Source organism: Dromiciops gliroides, chromosome 1 (assembly GCF_019393635.1).
Source record: "Dromiciops gliroides isolate mDroGli1 chromosome 1, mDroGli1.pri, whole genome shotgun sequence".
Taxonomy (NCBI): Eukaryota; Metazoa; Chordata; class Mammalia; order Microbiotheria; family Microbiotheriidae; genus Dromiciops; species Dromiciops gliroides.
Window position 1 is genome coordinate 546702908 of NC_057861.1, and position 22971 is coordinate 546725878.

General features: G+C 37.9%; 1 protein-coding gene across 1 annotated transcript in view; it reads right to left on the reverse strand.

Annotated features, from left to right (window-relative positions):
* The window catches only part of TMC5 (transmembrane channel like 5), a gene marked incomplete at its 5' end in the record, with an annotated part of 87822 nt that overhangs the window by 52886 nt on the left and 11965 nt on the right, over nucleotides 1-22971 (reverse strand). The window contains 6 exon segments of the mRNA XM_043998599.1: nucleotides 2406-2550; nucleotides 7135-7289; nucleotides 11504-11752; nucleotides 14326-14413; nucleotides 18584-18683; nucleotides 20754-20846. Coding sequence (XP_043854534.1) covers nucleotides 2406-2550; nucleotides 7135-7289; nucleotides 11504-11752; nucleotides 14326-14413; nucleotides 18584-18683; nucleotides 20754-20846 — 830 coding nt within the window.

Sequence of the window (22971 nt, forward strand, 5' to 3'; positions counted from 1 at the left end):
TCAGCTACAGGGCCAATGGAAAGGCCTGGAAGTCGTGAGGATCCAGCCAACGGGCAGTGGCTGAGCAAATGACAAGGCTAGGGAGTTCTTAGCTTATATCAGTTACTCAGATAATAGTGTTGGGATCTGGAGGGCAGTAAGGCAGATCAAATGGTAAGTCCTAGAGGACCTTGGCATTCAGTGGCAGAAAAGATGACAAGGCCTGGTGGTCTTCCATTTCATGAGAAGGAATACAATTGATGACTTCTATCTCATACAAGTGATATGAGTGGTCAGATCGCCTGGACAGATTCTAGGGGACCAAGGGTCATGGGAGAGAAGGCAAGGTGGGAAGAAAACTCCCATTGGTGTCAAGAGGAAAAGAAGCAAATGAAAGCTATTCAACACATATGAAGAAAATAAACATGGAAATATAAAGTGATGCCCAGAGAAGAAGAAATTATAGATATAGCTATAGCTATAGCTATAGATATAGATATAGATATAGATATAGACACACACATTGTTTGCCTCAGTTTCCTCATCTATAAGATGAGTTAGAAAAGGAAATAGCAAACCAATCCAGTATCTTTGCCAAAACAGAAACAAAAACAAAATCCAAACCCAAACCCATAGTATATATATATATATATATATATATATATATATATATATATATATATATATATATATATATATATATATACTATGTTGATATGAAAATAACAACACAATCTAATGAGTACAGGGAGGAAAAAGAGATTGGAAGAAAGCACAGAAGCAATTATTATACTAGTAGTTTAAAATATTATAAGTATATTATCTTCCTTTTGGATTATTATACATAGTTTGAAGTTTATATTACCATGTATTCTTTGTATTCCTTATGTTATTTGATCATTTTTATTAATGGTTATTTAGCTTAAATAATTTTCTTTTTAAAGAAATCTAAATAATTCTTTGTCAATTCATTTTAGTGCCAATCACTTCCCAACATGCCATTTCTGCTATAATCATATGTGGGATGTCCTAGAGTATTATTCCCAGATATCACCCCCAAATCCACCCTTTTTCCCCATCACCCAAATCCCATTCAGGGTTGTAAGCTTCAACTATGGATTCCTAAGCCTAGAATTTATAGGAAGGGCAAAGTGAGCAGAGGAATGCAGACCTCTCCATAAAGAGAATTCTCTGTGATAAAAGAGCTGCTTGGCCAGCATATACAGATGTGAACCGGGATGAACAAATGAAAAAACAATCTTTGCATAAGATTTTCATGAGACTTTTAGACTATAGGCCCATTCCAAGTGTGGCTTCCTTTGGTTTGGTCCTTTGAAAAGATGCTCTACACTCACATCACCTGCCTCCAAATGTAATGAACAGTTAAGTGGAACAGTTCTAAACTTAAATGTCTGAATCAAATGTGGAGATGCTAAGGTTCATTTCAATTTGTAGAGCCTTTTGTTTTAGTCAAGAGTAGCCTACTGCCTCTTATGCATGAGCTATATGTCTTCTATGATCTGGTTAGGCAGGCATGAATGTGTTGCTACCTGGTTGTTGTTGGGTTTTTTTTTTGGGGGGGGGGGAGGATGGAAATAAATTTAAATCAGCATCTTTCATGCCACTGAGTATTTGAGACCTGGTCAGAAGATAAGACAGACATCTTAAATAATGTTGGTTTTGGGGGGGGGTTGTTTGTTTGTTTTGTTTTGTTTTGGTCAGGCAATTGGGGTTAAGTGATTTGCCCAGAGTCACACAGCTTGTAAGTGTCAAGGGTCTGAGGCCGAATTTGAACCCAGGTTCTCCTGAATCCAGGGTTGGTGCTCTACCCACTGCACTACCTAGCTGCCCAATAATGTTGTTTTTATCTTCCTGACCACAAGAAAATGAGTTGGTAGCTGTCCAGGCCTTAGCTACTATCACCCGGAGGTAATATAGAGAATTGAAGGTATTTAAAACTGTGCTAGGTGGTGCAATGGATAGAGCACTGGTCTTAGAACCAGAAAGGCTCATCTTCATGAGTTCAAATCCAGTCTTAGACATTTACTAGCTGTGAGACCCTGAGCAAGTCATTTAATCTTGTTTGCCTCAGTTTCCTCATCTATGAGTTAGAAAAGGAAATAGCAAACCAATCCAGTATCTTTGCCAAAACAGAAACAAAAACAAAATCCAAACCCAAATAGGGTCATGGAGAATTGGACATGACTGAAAAATGACTTAAGAAACAGGAAATACTAAGCCACTTTTGTACAAGTCCAATAAAAATCATAAGAATGGAGCAGGATGGTTGTAAAAGCTATTGGCAACCCATTAGCATCGTGGAGCCCGAGTGTGAGAGGCTAATTCATAAAACATCACAGAGGAAAAGTTAAAGACAGAGGAGGGGTGGAAGAAAGAAAGACATGCTTAGCAGGTCTCAACTATACCTTGAGTTCAGTGGTAAGGTTTCTTTGCTTTAGCTTCACGGCTTTCTCATGGGTGATGGTGAAGTCCCAGGAAAAGACAAGCTTAGCAGTCCCTCTGGAGTAGATGTGGGGGTTAATGAAGTTATTCCGGAAAGAACAGGCCATACTATGAGAGGCAAAAACAACATACCCACTGTCATTTCCACCAAAACCCTAGAGTTTGGTGCAATGGGAGGAATAGGGAACACAGATGAAAAAAAAAATTGGAATAACGCCTTCACCTTTCCTTACTCCTATCACCTTAATTCCCTCACCTTGAACAGAATAACAGCATTTCTTTAATGGTTTTCACCTTAAGGTTAACTACTTTTTATTCAAATCTAAAAGGTTTCCTGGGAAACCACTTTAAGTGGAAGTAAAGTCACCTAATAGACATATACCTCTATTAGGGGAAAGGAAGTGTAGCAACATTTGGTTCAATCCAATGCAACATTTATTGAAAAACCTATGTACAGTTCTCTGGTCTAAAAGCTGAGGACCTTGCAATGATGATGAATAATTCATAGTCCCTGCCCTCAAGGAGTTTACAATCTAATAAAGGAGATGAATGGCACATGTGCAACTATAACACAAAGCAGAGGTCATCTAAGTACATAAGATATATCAACAAAATATCATGATAATTTAGAGCAAGTACTTCTGGTACCTTAAGCATTCTGTCATAGGGGGCAGCTAGGTGGCGCAATCGATAGAGCACTGGCCCTGGAGTCAGGAGTACCTGAGTTCAAATCCGGCCTCAGACACTTAACACACACTTACTAGCTGTGTGACCCTGGGCAAGTCACTTAACCCCAATTGCCTCAAAAAAAAGCATTTTGTCATAAAGTTTACCTTGTAAGGTAGTACCATGGTATGTGTGAAGAGAAGAGGACAAAATCACCCTCCAAGGGGCATTGACTCCATCTTGTTCTATATCAGCTATCTTTCTGTAAATGATCCCAATGTCCTTTAGTTTTCCTTTTTACCTCTTATCAGTACAAAAAGAAAAGATTTAACTGCTGAAGGTGGAGGATTGCAGAGTCTTAGGAAAGCTCTCCTCTCTTTCTGGTCCAAAAAGCACATTATTTTTGATTTAGTGAGACCAGCTATATATGTAGACATTAACTCCCTTATCTATCTCCTATAGCTAAGAATATACATTCTTTTCCAACAAGCATACTTTTCTTTTTGCATAACCACCTGGTATTTATGAATAGTTATCTTGCTTTTCTTTGTATCATGTAATGTTACTTTGAATATTGAGCAATTTATGAATGCTGCCCTAAAAACTCAGAAACTCATGTCAGGCTCAAGGTAGTTGCTGTCCATCTTGCTATCTAACCTAGCCAGCCAGAACATACAGCTACTTGCTTCACTTTGAAGTGACACCTTGCTGTTATTATCTGACCTTGACTTAAAGAACCCTGACTGGTAAGTAACAACCCTCTTAGGTCCCTCCAAAATTCTATTCCACATGCACCCCCAAGTCAGCCTTATAACAGAGCTCCAATGGCCATGTATTATAGAGGAAAGAACATGGCTTGGCTTGGGTTTGAGTCTTGAGTCTCTCAATTACTAGTTGTAGAACACTCGGCATGTCACCACCTCTTGGAGCCTTCTATTTCCTCATGTGTAAAACAGGGATAATTGTACTTGTACTACCTATCTCATGGTACCAATGTGGCTTATTGATATAGCCCTGAGTTTGGAGTCAGGAAGAAGGGTTTAAATCCCAATTCAGATACTAGCTATGTGACCCTGGACAAGTCACTTAGCCATGCCCCATACCTGAAGAAATTCTCTAGGATTGACTCAATAAGTCATGGATAAGTTAAGATCTTTTTTTTTAAATAATAAACATTTTTATTTATAGTTTTGAGCTCCAAATTTTATCCCTCCCTCCCCTAACACCTCCCTGAGGTGGTAAGCAATTAGATATGGGTATTATATGGGTTATCCATGAGCAATTATGTAAAACATTACCATATTAGTCATTTTGTACAAGAAAACTTGAATAAAAGAAAACAATGAAAGAAAGTGAAAAATGGCATGCTTCAGTCTGTGTCCAATCAATATCAGTTCTTTCTTTGGAGGGGGATAGTTTGCTTCATCATTAGTCCTTTGCTATTGTCTTGGATCATTGTATTGCTGAGAATAGTTAAGTCATTCACAGTTCTTCATGGAATAATATTGCTGTCTCGGTGCACAATGTTCTATTGGTTCTGTTCACTTCACTATACATTGGTTTATACAAGTCTTCTGAAATCATCTTGCTTGTCATTTCTTATAGCAAAAATTTATGTTAATGGAGACAGCTCCCATATTAGGAATTCACCACAGTGATGAAATCACAGTATGCAGTGGTATGTCTACTTTCTAGGATTTCAAGTTGGTAGAGACATCAGAAACCATCTAGTCCAACCCCTTCGTTATGCAGATTAGGAAACTGACTAGTCAAGATAATCGCCCAAGATCACACAAATAGTTGGGAGGAGAGTTTTGCAAACCTTTTTTTTTTTTAAAAAAAGGTTCAACTCCTTAAACCAATCTCTCATGATTTTTTTTTGTATCACTCTCATTTCTCGTTCCATTTTCCCTCTACCTCTCTTACTTTATTTTCAGAATCCTTTTTGAGTGCTTCTATGGCTTGAGACCAATTGATATTTTTCTTGGAAGATTTGGATGTAGGAGCTTTGACTTTGTTATCTTCTTCTGAGGGTGTATTTTGATCTTCCTTGTCACCAGAGAAACTTTCTATGGTCAGAATATTTTTCTGTTTGCTCATTTTTCCAGCCTATTTCTTGACTTTTAACTCTTTGTTAAAGTGGGGCACTGCTTCCAGGGCGGAGGCACACTGTCCTAAGCTCCAGGGGGTTTGTGCAGCTGTTTTCAGAGATACTTCCAGGACTTTATAAGTTTTTAGTTCTTCCAAGGTGGTGTGATTTAAGGAGAGGTATGTTTACTACTCTCCTTGCCTGTGCTCTAGTCTGCCAGCAACCACAGGCCTGCTTTTCTGCCCTGGAACTATGAACAGAATCCCACTCTATGGTGACTGCGAGCTCTGGTGTGCTTGTGCTCCTCCCCTTCCTGGGACTGCCACCCAAGACTGTGACCTGGATCCTAGTATGGGCAAAACAACAGAGTCCTGCCCTGGTGCTAGCAAACTGATTCAGAAGCTCCCAAGTTCTGCTACTGATTTGCTGGGGCTGGGGCTGAGTCTGCACTGGCATAGCCTGCACTGGACTGTGCTCCACTCCCACCACAGTAGAACTGACCTTTCCTGTTCACCTAAGATGTCTTTGGCTGGATAAATATTTCACCCTGTCCCTTTGTGAGTTCTGCTGCTCCAGGAATTGTTATGGCATTATTTGAGGGTATTTAGAGGGGTCTTGAGGAGAGCTTAGGCAAGTCACTGCCTTTCCTGAGTCATCTTGGCTCTGCCCTGTTTTAACGAACCTTACAAAACATACTTCCTCCTCAACCCTGATGCCTTAAATTAAAATGGCAAAACAAGTGGTGAAACTTTACCCCAAATAGATAAAAGAAAAAGGAAAAGCATCTGTGTGAACAAACATTTATAGCAAGTCTCTTTGTGGTGGCAAAGAATTGGAAACAGAGAAGATGCTCATTAACTGGGGAATGGCTAAACAAGTTGTGATGGAATATTATTGTGCTATAAGAAATGCTGAAGGGGATGGTTTCAGAAAAACCTGGGAAGACTTATATGAACTGATATAAAGGGAAGTGAGCAGAACCAGGAGAACAATTAACACAATACCAGCAATATTGTAATGATAATCAACTATAAAAGACTTAGCTACTCTGATCAAAATAATGACCCACAAGAATGCCAAAGTAATCATGATGAAAAATGCTCTTACTCCAGATTGAGAACTGTTGGACTCTACAAATTGAAGCATATTTTCTTTCATTTTATTTATTTTTCAGGCTTTTTTTTTAGCAGCATGGCTAATGTGGAAATATGTTGCATGACTTCACATGTATTATAGGTATTGTATTTCTTGCCATCTTAATGGGTGGGGGAGGGGCTGAAGGGAAGGTAAGATTTGGAACTGAAAACAAAAACAATTAAAAAGAAAAAACAAGTGGTGAGACTTGACTGACAAATATGCAAAATAAGAAACACTTTGGAAGTGACCAATAAGAAGAAATTATTTTGCTTGACTGAGTTTATGTGATACAGAGGTTCTATATTTCTTTTTATCTTTTTTTCTTTTCCTGTGGATGGTAGGAAGTGGGATTAAAAAAATAATTAATGCTTGAAAACTGTTGGTTAGTTTTGCTGTACTGCTTTTTTTTTTCTTTGAAAACACTTGTATTAATATTTTAAAGTAGGAAAAGGAGTAGGAAGAATATGTTAAAATGAATAAAATATTCAAAAACCCAAAGGGTATTAAAGTTTAAAAAAATGTGAAAAAACAGTGAAACCTTTTATTGTTTTGCAAGGCAATTGGGGTTAAGTGACTTGCTCAGGGTCACACAGCTAGTATCAAGTGTCTGAGGCTGGATTTGAACTGAGGTCTTCCTGACTCCAGGGTCAATACTTTATCCATGGTACCACCTACCTGCTCCTTTAAGTTCTAGGCTACTGAGAATGGTTCATAGTATACATCTTAGACATCCTAGTTAATGATGAGCTGTTGACTTTTTTCCAAGTGTGAGAGGAAGCTTTGAACATAAAGATGCATACCTATAGAGTAAGGAAAAGAAGCAGATGACCAAATAGATTCCAATTGTGAAAATATATGCCAGCTGCATGTTGTAAGAGGTGTTGCTGATTCCTTTGTGCTTGATGGTTGAGTTGGTATAAAAACCATAGTACAACACTGTTTGCTGAAAAGAACCCTGAAATGAAAGAAAAGAAAAGAACTCGAAATGATAATGTGAACTCTGAGTTAAACCACTTCTCTGGAGAATAAACTAATGAAGTGAGTAGCTTAGATTTGTTACTTTTCAGTTCTGTAGGAAATTGGGCAACTGAGTTTTTTAAAAAATGTCTAGCTTCCGGGCAGCTAGGTGGCACAGTGGATAAAGCACTGACCCTGGATTCAAGAGGACCTGAGTTCAAATCCAGCCTCAGACACTTGACACTTACTAGCTATGTGATCCTGGGCAAGTCACTTAACCCCCATTGCCCCGCCAAAAAAAAAAAAATGTCTACCCTCTCCACCCTCCATTGCTCCCAAACCTAGAGAAACTTTTGTCATTATGAAACTTTGGCTGGAAAGAAGTCAGTCATCTCTGAAGATAAAATCCTAAAGACTTGTATGGTGAACAAACTTTGGAAACATGATCTTCCCTTGATTCCACCCCACATGAAGAAAGTTACTTAAGTCAAGTCTAATTAAGTCAAGCCAAGTCTCCATTAGACTGTCACCTCCTTGAGATCAGGGACTGTTTTTCACCTTTCTTTTTCTCCCCAACACTTAGCACAGTGCCTGGCACATGGTAGGCAATGAATGTTTGTTGACTTGACTAGACTAAGGACTAAGTTAGAGAATGGGAAAAGAAACTTCCCACTAAGAGATGTTGAGTGCATTGGACTATCACTTGGTTTTGTGTGTGTGTGTGTGTGTGTGTGTGTTTTGTTTGTTAGTTTTTTGGGGGGCAATGAGGCTTAAGTGACTTGCCCAGGGTCACACAGCTAGTTAGTGTCAAGTGTCTGAGGCCAGATTTAAACTTAGGACCTCCTGAATCCAGGGCCGGTGCTTTATCTACTGCACCACTAGCTGCCCCCGATTGCTTCTTTATTGCTTTATTCTTTCTTATCCCAACACTTTGGTATTAAACCTGTGCATTATGATTACATTTCTTTCTATTTCTTTGTAATTATCTTTAAATTGCTTTAGATGTCTATCTTGTGGTCATTAAGACAAAGACTGCATCTTTTATTTTTCTTACCCTTATTTGTTTTTCTTATCCTTATTTCCCTACCCCAACCAGTCCCACCACACTTAATATGGAACTAGACACTTAGTAAATGCTCAAATAAAAAACAAGTAGGGGTGTTTGGAACTTTGCCTTAGATGTCATTAGTCTGTGAATACTCTGATCCAATTATATTATTAGTAGGACTATACCCCAAAGAGTTCAAAGAAAGAGAAAAGGAAGCCTCTCTCTGTCTCTGTCTAGATAGATAGATAGATAGATATAGATATACGTATTTGTGTGTGCATATCAATATCTATCTATCTATCAAAGTATTTCTCACAGCTGAAAGTTGGAAGCCCAGAAAGTGTCTCCCATTGGGGAAATGGATAAACAAATTGTGACATGAATGTTTTAGAATTTTATGTGCCCTAAGAAATGATTAAATGGACAGTTTCAGAGAAAACTAGGGAGATTTCTATGAACTGATTACAGAGTGAAATGAGCAGAATTAAGAGAAAAAATTACACTCTAGCAATAACATAATAGAGAAAAAACAACTTTGAAAGACCTTAGAACTCTACTCAATGCAATGATAAACGACCAGAAACCAGAACATGAAATACGCTACTCACCTTTTGCCAGAGAAATAATGAACTTAAAAGTAAAGAGATTTATATTTTGGGGTATGGCCTACGTGAGAGACTGTTCTACTGGACAATGAATGTTTATGATAAGGGCTTTTTTTCTTTTTCTTTCTTTCTTTTTTTTGTTTTGGCTGTTTGGTTTGTTTTGGCTGTTTGGTTTGTTTTGGTTGGGGAGGGGCAGTGGGAAGAGTAGATTATAAATGCATGAAAATAAATAAATACATTTATTTGACAAATTAAAAAAACACATATGAAGGATCTAACACATTTTGAGGAATCAAAATTAAATTACCAAAGGTTTTTTATCTTGTTTTATGATTTGAAGTTATAATGAGAAATATGCCTTCAAAAAATATGTCTAAGTGTCTCTTGAGGAAGATTAGTGAGGGAAACCACTGTCTCTTTCTCTGGCAGCTCCCTCTACACTTTGTGTCACCCTGGGTAGTCACTTAACTCTGTTTGCCTCAGTTATCTCATCTATAAAATGAACTGGAGAGGGAAATGGCAAACCACTCCAGTATCTCTGCTAAGGAAATCCCAACAACAAAAAGAACCTCAGAACTCTATTCATGAATTTATTAAGCACCTATGATATGCCCAAGCTCTGTGCTGAGCACTTTACAAATATTATCTCATCTGGTCCTCACAAAAAGCCTGGAAGGTAGGTGCTGCTATGATTCCCCAATCTATAGTTTAGGAAACTGAAGTTGAGAGAGATTAAGAGACTTTTCATGAGTCACAGAGCTGGGAGGATGTAAACTCAGGGCTTCCCCTAAGCATTCAGTCCACTGAACCACTACAAAACTGAGGCTAATTCTTCTCAGTGGTCACCACCCCCAGATAACTTGAACTCTTTACTCATGTCTGAATAGTTCTTGTCCTCCCACAAACACACACAAGCTGGTGAGTATTCACACACACACACACAGCCACACAAAGTATAAAACATATCTCCCCTGGATTCACTGGCTAGGAAGGAAACATAGACATTCACAAGAAAAGAGAAGAGAGGGTTAGTTACCAGATGATAATGCAGAATACATCAGGCAGAATGCATCCTAACCAGTGTCTTTAAGAGCTTCCTCAGAAAAATAGGAAGGAGCCAAGTCATGAATAACTAACAAAGAAGAGACTTCTGTGTCAGGTTTTTATCTTTAAGCACATGAGTTTCTCTGGGTTAGCTGATTCAATTCTTTTTTTGAAGGGGGGGAGGAAAGCAGGGCAATGAGGCTTAAGTGACTTGCCCAGGGTCACACAGCTAGTAAGTGTCAAGCATCTGAGGCCAGATTTGAACCCAGGTCCTCCTGAATCCCAGGCTGGTGCTTTATCCACCGTGCCACCTAGCTGCCCCTAAATGATTCAATTCTAACATTGTTTCCATTTATTTTACCTGTTGGATAATTGAATTTTATTTTGCTTATTTCAAATTTTTATTTATTTGCTATCAATTTTTTTTCACCTTTTAAAAGTATTGAAAAAATTTATTTATTAAGGCATTCAGAGGAGGAAGAGATTGATTACTATTAAACTAGAGGGATTAGGAGCAGTTTCATGGTAGAGGTGGAGCTTCAACTGAACCTTGATTAAAAAAAATCAATTGGGGGAAGCTAGGTGGCGCAGTGGATAAAGCACCGGCCCTGGATTCAGGAGGACCTGAGTGCAAATTCAGCCTCAGACACTTGACATGTACTAGCTGTGTGACCCTGGGTAAGTCATGTAACCCTCATTGCCCCACCGACCCCCCCCAAAAAAAAATCAAGCGGAAAAAAAGGAGAAAAGAGGATATTCCAAGGGAGAACAATAGCACTACTCCAAAATAGAATACAAATAAATACACACAATAATACATACACATACATGTATGAGCACATGTGTATACATCTATACGTTTGTGTTTATCTATTTCAACATTTAATTCCTCTCCCACTCTGCATGATAGTCTAACATTGTTTTTAGAAGAAAAGCAGAAAGGAGAGTGTAAGAAGAGAGACTCCCCATAATTCAGCCAAAGACTCAAACTGAGAGAAAGGACTTCATGTAGTGGGACTGGTAACAAAGTTACTACTTCTAAATTATTCCTATGAAAAGAGCAAAGTTGCTTAAGGAAGCAGACACTTTGGGATTTTTTTGTTTGTTAGTTTGTTTGATTTTTGCAGGGCAATGAGGGTTAAGTGACTTGCCCAGGTTGACACTGTTAGTAAGTGTCTGAGGCCACATTTGAACTCAGGTCCTCCTGAATCCAGGGCTGGTGCTTTATCCACTGCACCAACTAGCTACCCGCAGAAGCAGACATTTTGACTTCAATGTTTTAATCTAACCTTAGGTTAGGTGAAACCAATTAGTATTCCTATTCTACTCCCTGCTTCATACCCTTCCATGTGCATTTTTCTGGGGAGTTGGCCAGTTGTTACATCTAGAATCACAAATGATCTGTCAAATTTGTTTGGGTTTAAGCTCATGGGATAAAAATTAATAATGTCTAAGTTTGGCCACCCACTCCACCAAACACATAGCCCAGAAATCAGAGTGCCATCAAATACATACTGCTCCTGTGAGAAGTTCCAGACCGGTGAAGGTAAGATTGTTTGGCTTTGATTCTAAAAGCTGTGGGATGCTGATGAAGCTAAAATTCACTATAAATGAGAAAATGTTAAACTTTAGTAGCCACGACAGGAAACTGAAGTAGGAAAGTACGCTTGTTCCAAATTTGCTACCAATGATCTTGAGGGTGTTCTGCCACACATGCAGGGACTGGAAAAATTCTGACATGATGGTTTTAAAACGCCGATAATACTAGAATTAAAAAGAAAAATAGAAAGTGAGTGATATAGATACCTAGATTGTGATTTGTCTAAATAAAGCATTTGGGGGGGCGGGGCAGCTAGGTGGTGCAGTGGATAAAGCACTGGTCCTGAATTCAGGAGAACCTGAGTTCAAATTTGGCCTCAGACATTTGACACTTACTAGCTGTGTGACCCTGGGCAAGTCACTTAACCCTCATTGCCCCGTAAATAAATAAATAAAATGAAAAAAAGAATTGGGGGTTTTCGGTGGACTACAAGCTCATTATGGGTCAATACTTTGATAAGGTGGTCAGAAAGGTGAATTTAATCCCAGGCTTCATTAAAAGAAAGACAAATAGCTATACTTAGCAGGGGATAATCCCACTGCCTTCTGCCCTAAGACGACCAGAATCCTGATGCTGCTACTTGCTACTTTGGGCTAAATCTCTTACTTTCCTTAGGCCTCAGTTTCTTCATAAGAAAGAGATTTTGAAGGGGGCAGCTAGATGGCACAGTGGAGAGAGCACCAGCCCTGGAATCAGGAGTACCTGAGTTCAAATCCGGCCTCAGACACTTAACACTTACTGGCTGTGTGACCCTGGGCAAGTCACTTAACCCCAATTGCCTCACAAAAAAACAAAACAAAAAAAAAAGAGGTTTTGACTTGATGATTTCTAAGGTCTCTCCTAAATCCAAATCATTTCATCTTTAAAGTTTTTTCAAGTTCTATGACTTTAGGGGGCTCAAGTTGCATTCTTGAAATTATTCTCAAATCCCAGTTCTTCCCTTACCAGTTCTGTGACTTCAGACAAGTCATAACTTATTTGGGCCTCAGCTTCCTGATCTGTCAAATTGGGAATAATAATACCTTTCAGAACCATCTCTTCACAGGGATAGTTTTGAGAACAAATGAGATATACGTGAAAATGCTCTGTAAGAATAAAGCACTAGATTACTGTTAGCTATGTACAGCATTCTACCCCAACACCAGTGTTGTAAATCATAGCAAAATAACTTCTGCTTTTCTTTCAATTCTATCACTCAAAGTCTAACTAGAGTAGAAGATATGGAGCTGTGGAGAGGGGGTAAATTATTAATAATGATAATACTAATGCTAAAAATGGCAATAATAACTAGCATTTATACAGTGCTTGAGGGGTAAATTCTTAATAATGATAATGATAATAAAAGCTAACTTTTATACAATGCTAGGCACTCTGCTAATGCTTTACAAATATTATATCTTTTGATCCTCACAAAAACCTTAGGAGGTAGGTGCTAATACGAGGTGGGTCAAAAATCATTGTTTTAATAACTTTTTTTTTAAGTGAGGCAATTGGGGTTAAGTGACTTGCCCAGGGTCACACAGCTTGTAAGTGTTAAGTGTCTGAAGCCAGATTTGAACTCAAGTACTCCTGACTCCAGGGCTGGTGCTCTATCCACTGTGCCACCTAGCTGCCCCGTTTTAATAACTTTTTGAAAATTATTTTTTCTGGGGGAGCTAGGTGGCGCAGTGTATAAAGCACTGGCCCTGGATTCAAGAGGATCTGGCCTCAGACACTTGACACTTACTAGCTGTGTGACCTTGGGCAAGTCACTTAACTATCATTGCCCCACCAAAAAAAAAAAAAGAAAAGGAAATTGTTTTTTCTTTATTTTTTGCCATTTACAAGATTTGATTTTTCACATGTAATATAAATTCATTTCCTATATATACTGTCTATGATTCTATGGATTGGAAATTAAAAACAAAAAATAAAGCAATTATTAAGTATTGAAACCCCTTCATGACTTTTGGTCCACCCTGTATTATCCCCATTTTACAGATGAAGAAAATGAGGCAAGGAGAGGTTGTGACTTGCCCAAAGTTGCATAGCTATTAAGTGTCTGAGGCTGGATTTGAACTTAGGTCTTTCTGACTCCAGGTCACTGTATTCACTGTGCCACTTAGCTGCCTCATTAAATTCTTAGTCATAACTTAGAGGAAATGATGAAAAACAAAACAGAAAAAATTTAATTGCATAATTTAAAAAAACTTTTTCAGTTGGAGTAAATTCAACTTTGGCAGGGGAGGGGCAGTACTGATGTTTTGAACACTACTATTTTCCTATTCTATTACATGCTAATTTCTATGTTCCTCAATTGAGAAATAATGGGCTGCCTCCAGACAACATTTGTATAATGCATTGAGATTTACAGAGCACTTTATATATATATTATCTCATTTGATCTTCTTGAATAAATCTGAGTTTGATAATATGGTCAGTAGATACCAATACTCCAGGTATTATGCTCCCATTTTATAGATGATGAAACTGAGGACCAGATATATAAAGTGATTTACCCAGAATCATTCAACTAGTAAGTGTTAAAGGCAAAACATGAATCCCGATCTCACCTGACTCTAAATGACTACTCTTTCTGCTACAGCCCACTGACTCTCAAAGGTAAATGAGGATAATTTTCCTTTGGCACCTCCCCAATTCCTACTTATCATCTCCATCCACTTGTCCCTTTTATTCATCAGCCTCTCCCCCTCCTCCTCCTCTACTCTCTCTTCTGGTGAGGCACAAGTTGGCTTACCAGTGCCGCTGCATTCAGGCACTGGGTACAACAATTTGGCTGCATTGCACAGTCGACAGATTTCTGTTTCTCCAAATGGACTTTTTTCCTGTGTGGAACAGAAGAATGATGTTGCAAACACAACCACTATCCAAGTTCCCCCTTACCGGTACCATGAAATGTATTGCAAATCTCTCAATGCTTTGGTAAACCTTCCTTTGAGAAAGAGAACTTTGTCATTGGTCTGTCTACTAGAACAGATTGGAATGGTGGCATTGTCAAAATCATTTGCAGATGGGATGATCAAGACAGAGAGAGATAAAGTGACTTGCACAATATCATACAGCTAATGAATTGGTGGAGCTGAAACCAGAACCCACTTTTCCTGAACCCAAGTCCAGTGATCTTTGCACTACCCAATGATGCTTCTCTGTTATTATTTCTTTATTCTTCTTTCACTTGGCCATGAATAGTACACCAATAGCAGCCCATTCACTTTCTTTCTTTCTTTTTTTTTTTTAGTGAGGCAATTGGGGTTAAGTGACTTGCCCAGGGTCACACAGCTAGTAAGTGTTAAGTGTCTGAGGCCAGATTTGAACTCAGGTACTCCTGACTCCAGGGCCATTGCTCTCTCCACTGTGCCACCTAGCTGCCCCCCATTCACTTTCTTCTAACAATTTGCTCATAATTAGTTAAGCTCTGCGAAACCTTTGTCTTTGGCCAAGTCATTCAACCTCTACAGATTTGGGTTGCTTCACCTACATAATGGGGCTTTTTGACCTTCTTTGTATCCCTAGTATTTAGCCCCAGTGCCGGGCACATCGTAGATGCTTAATAAATGCCTGTTGTTTGCTTGTTAATAATGTGTTAACTGCTTGAAAGCAAGAGGCAAAACTAGATCCCCCCATCTCTAAGATCTATGATTCCAGTATATTGTTTCCAAGCTTTGAATGAAATGATTGGTTTTTATGGGTTTTATATTCTCCAATACTTTACTAATTTTATCATCTCACTGCTATGGATAAACCAATTATAGGGGCAGACCACAAACCCATTCTTTTTTGTCATTCTGTGTTATTTTTCCATTTCCTTTTAGAAATCTCCTCCAAATGAACCACCCAGTGTGCTGAGGGCTTTTATAGATTACTTCTAACTCTCACTACCTGACTGCTCACCTCCTTTTTGATTATACATATCTTGGATATCTTTTATGCCACTTCTTGAATGCAAGTCATCTTTGACAATATGCTGTAGCCAAATGAGATATATCATGCATGACTCCACAGGTTTCTATAGAAATGTTGGCAGTTCTATTGTTTACCTATTTATTATACCTCACCTACTATTGTCTATAAATGTTCTCAAAGCAATCTAGTGTAGCTGTCTCCGTCCAAGTTTTTTTGTTTTGTTTTGTTTTGTTTTAGTGAGGCAATTGGGGTTAAGTGACTTGCCCAGGGTAACACAGCCAGTAAGGGTCAAGTGTCTGAGGTAAAATTTGAACCCAGGTCCTCCTGACTCCAGGACTGGTACTCTATCCATTGCACTACCTAGCTGCCCGTTTTTTGTTTTGCTTTATTTTGTTTCCAAGTTTTTAATTTAATTTCTTTTTTTTTTTTGGTGAGGCAATGGGGGTTAAGTGACTTGCCCAGGGTCACACAGCTAGTAAGTGTCAAGTGTCTGAGACAGGATTTGAACTCAGGTACTCCTGAATCCAGGGCCGGTGCTCTATCCACTGCGCCACCTAGCTGCCCCTATTTTGTTTCCAAGTTTTTAAAAGATATTGTTTCCCCTGCCCTGCCTTTTTCTGTAATGGTTTTATTATGAATTTAAACATTTGACAATTAAATTTATGTTATAAAGTGATATTACCCTGGTCTGTCATGTCTTTCCACTTTGCAAAGATATCAAGTATTTTCTGGCTGAGATAACTTTTGGAAAATGTGTCTCCTTATTGTGATAAATGTTTTATATCAGTTAAACTTCTATAAGAAATTGTGATAATCAGAGTCAATGTCTTTTTCTTTGTCCATTTGCCATTTGGGAGTATGAATCACTTATTTGAATTAGTAGTGTTGCAGCTGGTATAATTTCTTATCTTTTACTCTATTTGGTGTTAATTTTGACTTTTGCTCTAACTAGCTCTGTCTGATTACAAGCTAACAGCTAGTTATTACACTGATCACCAGTCATTTCTTGTCTGTTAATATATGCTTTTATTTTTTATTATGTTGGTTGTTTACTATATGGAATGCCTTCTAACTCTCTTTTTTGTTTGTTTTTGTTTTTGATTTTTGCGGGGCACTTGGGGGTAAGTGACTTGCCCAGGGTCACACAGCTGGTAAGTGTCAAGTGTCTGAGGCCAGACCTGAACTCCAGTACTCCTGAATCCAGGGCCGGTGCTCCATACACTGCGCCACCTAGCCGCCCCCTCTTTTTAAAATAAAATATTCATAATATAGAGGTATGGAACTTTAGTATAGTCTACCAGACTTTGATGGTTTTCATTTTTCAACATATTTTCATTCTTTTTTCTGTATCCACTGTCATGTAAAAGTTAGTGTCAAAGTATATGTTGAATAGGATTTTGCTGAGTTTTCCATAAAACACCTCTGCTTCTTCATCCTCTTTAACAGCCATTAAGCTATAAATTCTAATTATCTTTCTCTTGGTCTTTTTGCCTATACTATTCACAAGAACCTCAAAGGGAAATAATCAAGTATCTCATGAAATGTTGTTTTGTGCTGCTTTTGTGTACACAATGAAACCTTTATTTGTTCTTTCAAGGAAAACTCATGAACCATTTTTTTTCCATTTAGTTGTAACTTCCTTGTTTATTTTGATTTTACTGATATCAAGAATGCAAATGTTGACAAGTTTCAATTCCTACAGTAGTCTATCAATTCTCTGATGAGTGAAGCACGATCTTAGGGCACTGATAATTAAATTAATAATTCCGGTCTAAAAACTATGTGAGTCTCTGACCTTTCTGTACCCTTTTGTATCTCCTCCTGAGTCATTGCAAAAGCAAAGCAGACTACATAGGATTAAAAGCCGTTTTATATTTATCTTTGTTTCATAGGTCAGACTAATCATCTCATCAGCCTCTTGGCACCTTCATGAAAACCATGTCCTCACTGGTTCTAATGATCAGGCCATGACAGCTGAACTTGAATTAAGTGCAATGCTCAATATTGCTTTGTGAGGATAATTGAAGCAACATACTTATCTCCTCTTGGTAAAGAATTTTGTATACACTAACAGATGCCTTCACGATGCTAGCTGGTTTGCATATACTAAAAATGCTTTCATTTTGCTGGTTGGATTGATTTAACTATTGTCCTTTGTTACAAGGGAAGGTTCCACTTTGGGGCAAGAAGGTTACAGTATATCAGGTAACAAGTGTAGTTGAAAAAAACCAAAAAGCATCTGAAATCACTGAATTAAGAAAAAAATCAGGCTATGAAAAAGCTGTCACTCAGCAATTTACAAGTGCTTTAACACCTGACAATGCAGAGTACAATACAATACAATTTCCAGCTGAAACAGATGGGAGCTTCACCTTATCCTAGCCCCATGTTATATACCATTATTTCTTTTCAGGATGGGGCATCCTGCAGTTGGGCTGTCTTCACCAACAAAACAAAACAAAAACAAAAAAACTGCCAGTCATTCTCTTTGAATTGTATTACCAGTCTCAGTATTAAGTTTAAAAAGGAATTTGTGTTAACTGGGGTTTGTCTAAAAAAAAAAGTTTGTATCAGTGGATTTAAAAATAAAAATTAAATTAAAAACAAAAAATTCGATAACCTAATTTTTTTTACCTACAGAAACACTGCAGAGAGAGCTCATGCTAATAATGATTTAAATATCTCTGAAATGAAAATCCTTGCTCATCCCAGTGATGTTATTGTGTTGCAGGAATGGAATATTAGACCTAAAAAGGACTTGAGCAATTCTAGAAATAAAATCCTATAAATGTTTGTCTTATTTCTTAAGTTCAGAATAAAATAAACAAAAAAATTTTTTAAAGAAATCCTTTAGTTCATCCTTATTATTTTAGAGATAAGACAACAAACATCATGAAAAGTGACCTCTAGGCCACATGAAGTCAAGTCTCTTGAATGGAGACCAAACATATGAGAAAAATATGATACCAAATGTGAGAATTTCAGGGTAAGATATGGACATCTCTTTTCTTTATTTCTTATGGAATTCTTGGATTAGAAGTTTCTCTTACCTTCTCAAGATGCATCTGAGCATAGAAAGTCTCAATACTTACTTAATTTTTCTCTTTTCCTGAATGGGCAATGGCTGATTCCGGATGATTTTGTTTCTTTCTCTAAGTGTTAAGTTTAGAAGAGATGCAACCAACTTTTCCTCTGCATAAGGGTCACACACACACAAAAAGAAAGAAATGATACTTGGTCTACAAAAACAACAAACGATCTTCTATAAAACAACAACTAGAAGAACCTTATTACAGGAGAGTTATAAGAAATGAGAATAGCTCCAAACTGAATGGAGCAAGTACTCAAACAGGACTCAAAACTGTACAACAAAATGAAATGCATACAATTACTGAACCCAGAAATTGAACCTAATATTAATTCTGAACTCAGAGCATTGCATCCGTACTGCATCCGTATTCCTCTCAGGTAATTAGTACATCTTCTCCCTCATTAGACTGAAAACTTTATTGCGAACTTTTTTATTGCAAACTTTATTACAGTCATTGAGTCTTATTCTTCTCTGTATCCCTTTTAGCCCCTAACACAGAGTGTAAAACAAGTACTTAAAATGTTTGTATAATTAATGATTAATTTTTTTACTAAGCTACAAATTAAAGATTATTCTTCCATTACAAAAAACCATTCAATTAGTCTGAACTGAAAATCAGTTTATATTTTTTATGAAATTATTAAACTAAAACATCAGAATATTTCTCCAAATTGAACCTGAGATGATCTTACATTTTGTTCAATTGGAATCTCCAAGCAGAACAAAATTAGACAACTTTTTGGATTACATTTCTCAGCTCCATAACTTTAGTTTTTGCCTTTTGCTGAACTACATTATTTTTTTTTTTGAGGCAATTGGGGTTAAGTGACTTGCCCAGGGTCACACAGCTAGTAAGTGTTAAGTGTCTGAGGCTGGATTTGAACTCAGGTACTCCTGACTCCAGGGCTGGTACTCTATCCACTGTGCCACCTAGCTGCCCCTAAGCTACCTTCTAAGGACAAGTCACATGCCACAAGTCTGGAAGGGACTTAGAGGAGTCATCTATTTTATCCAACAGACCCATAACCAGGGATTTGTACCAGGGAAAATATATAGGGGACAACATTGAAAATGACCATTTAAAAAAACTTTGTCACATTTATATTTGACAGATCCTTCAGCAACTAAAAACAACTGAGCTTAGCACCTAGTAAGCAAGAATAATGAGCAAAACTAATAAGCTGGGGCAGCTAGGTGGCGCAGTGGATAAAGCACCGGCCCTGGATTCAGGAGTACCTGAGTTCAAATCCGGCCTCAGACACTTGACAGTTGCTAGCTGTGTGACCCTAGGCAAGTCACTTAATCCCCACTGCCCCGTAAAAAAAACACAAAAACAAAAAAATTAATAAACTATCACATATCCTTGTCTACTTTCTCCCGAGAAGGGCAACATAGTAGGTGAGTTTCTTTCCAGCCTGGCTCTGCTCCCCCTGGGTGGCAAAATTCTTAGCAGCGACTTCAAAGTGTTCCCAGGATGCTGTCTCTCTTATTAGATAAAATGCTACAGTTGGTGTCTGCCTCCCAGATTGAGGATTTGGTGTCCCCCAGTCTCCCAACCTGTTCAATTGAATTGGTCTTAATTATTCTTGTATTATTTTCAAATCATGAGTTAGAAAGTTGATTTTAGGGTGCTCAGTGTTGCTTGCCTTGGACTTGTTTTGTGCTGTTTGCTCCAGTCACTAAAATTGCAAGTTATAACTCTGCTAGGCAACCCTTTAAATCAGGATCACTGAATCAATCAAGTAGCATTTATTAAGTATCTACCACGTACTAGGCGCTGTATCATAATAAAACCTATCTCAACAGATCCTGTTTTTCATAGCATCCAATCCCTAAATTCTAGGCACAAGCTAAACTTTGATACCAAAGAACTTTTAGCTCTAAAGCTATCAACAAAATGGCATTTGGAGCAATATGAATCCCCAAATGCCTTCCTCCAATATCTAGTTTGGGCCTAGGGCATAATTACCTCAGAAAGACCAGTGAGATACTATCCCGGCAATAAACTTAAGTAATCCAAACATTTGAATTTTAGCACTAAGTTCCTTGCCTTTGAGAAGGATATCTATAAAGGCACACCAGGAGAAAGGACCCTTCAGAACTTTGATGCATTGTTCATGAAATTGTTTTCTAAATGCTTCCTCTCTCTACCCCCGGTGACAGGAACCTACCTTGCTTGGATCTGTCGGCAACGGTCCCCAAAGCAGGATCATATGACCGCAGGGCATCTTCATACCAGCTCCTTCTCCATCCAAATGAATTAGCTGTAAAAAAAAAAAAAAAAGATGTAAATAACTATCCTGCTTATTAACTACAATTGATGAATAGCTTGTTGTCAAGCTTAATGAATTTCAATTTAATATCATTATTTTATCTGTATTATTAAACTATATCATTTTATCAATGGAAAAAATATAACCCCCAATTAAAAAAAATACTACTAGTTTGCTCAGCATTTTAGAATTATTAATCGCCCATTCCCCTCAAAATTAATCAACAGTAATGTAATGAAAGTACTTAACTCAAAACATATAAGTTTTGTATGTGTGACTTCTACCAGAAGAGGATTGACTGCCTGGATTTGTACCAGCTTATAGATTTTTTTTTTTTTGCGGGGCAATGACTTGCCCAGGGTCACACAGCTAGTAAGTGTCAAGTGTCTGAGGCCGGATTTGAACTCAGGTCCTCCTGAATCCAGGGCTGGTGCTTTATCCACTGTGCCACCTAGCTGCCCCCTGCTTATAGATTTTGAAGAATTGGGAAAGAGGCAGAATTATAGTGTATACGCAACCCATCCAGTCCTTTTCTTCTTTTCTTAACTCAGTTGAACCTTAAATGCTCTTCCAGATTTAGCTTCTACAATTCCTTCTGCTTGTCTCAAGCCCTGATCTATCCTGTTCTCCCACTGTTTGTAATAAGTGACTCTTTACATGACCTTGATCCTGGGCTGTTTTTCCAGGTTACTACCCAGGAGGAATCAAAAAACCATTCCTCAAGGCTACCCTGATAAAGCTTTCACTGGCCCTGATAACACCCCAGGGGAATGTTTCTTTGTAACTGGGGTGGCATTTGTGGGACTGATCTTATCAGCAGAGCTCATCCCTCTACAAACCAGCAACAAAACTTGGTTTCATGGCTAACTACTTATTGTTGTTGCATTTTTGTCCTTCGTTATTGAAGAGGACCATGACAGATGTCATGACTTGCACTGAATTAGATTTAAGGGAGGGAGGGCTATGCAAGGTTACCAGCCTCACTTTCCCCTGCAGAGCCACCTTGGTCCAGTGGCAGGATATACACCAGGACAACTGGAGATGGCCCTGGGATGTTTAAGGCAATTGGGGTTAAGTGACTTGCTCAGGATCACACAACTAGTGTTTGAGGTGAGATTTGAACTCAGATCCTCCTGACTTCCCAGGCCAGTGCTTTATCCACTGCACCATCTAGCTGTCTCTATTACTTATATATCTTGCTCATGGTCTCATAGAATGTGAGGGCTAGAGCAAACTTTAGAGATTGTCTCCTTTGATCCCCTCTTTTGACAAAAAAAAACCCCAAACAACAAAAAACAAACAAACCAAAGGACCCCGAGAGATTATAATAATTGCCCCAGAGCATCACAGAGAAGGAATGGTGCCTGGAGATTCAAGGGACTTTTGGCTTCCAGGTCAGTGGTCTTTTCCTTCACCACGCTGCCTCCACATTTGTCTAGTTTTCTGAGATTAACGATGATTCCTTCAGCAGCAGAGGTTTGGCATCTAACAACTTTTAGTTCAAGAATGGAATAAACAAAGCAAACATACTTAGCCCTGAAATAAATAAAATATACGTGCATCTGTACACATGGGAAGGGTTCAATTATAAATGATACCTAAAAACCCCATGTGACATCCACATTTTCTCTATAGAGTTCTTATCTAAAAAATCAAGGTCTATTCTGCTAGTAGTTTTTAAAACTAGAAGTAAAACTATATGGCATAGATATTGTGTATATGTGTATACATGTATACATATATCCTATATATGTTTCCTCTGCCTTAAAATGGAAATTAATTGAAATTAATTTTGAGATTAAAAAATAATCTAATGTCATGCCTAGAAATAAGTCAAAATAGACCAGTGTGTGTATACACACAGAAATATACACATATATGTGTGTATCTATCTATACACAAATATGTATATATCAATCTGTGGGAAACATATAGCTATATCTATAGATATCTATAGACATATAGATATATTTGTTTCTATACATATGTCTATATTAGTTTCTTTAGATCTATAGATATATCTATAGAGCCAAACTGTGAGATTTAAAATTGGATATTAGATCATAAATCTCCCTTCTTTAACCTTTCCCTTAATTTATCTCCCAGACTAGTAAAT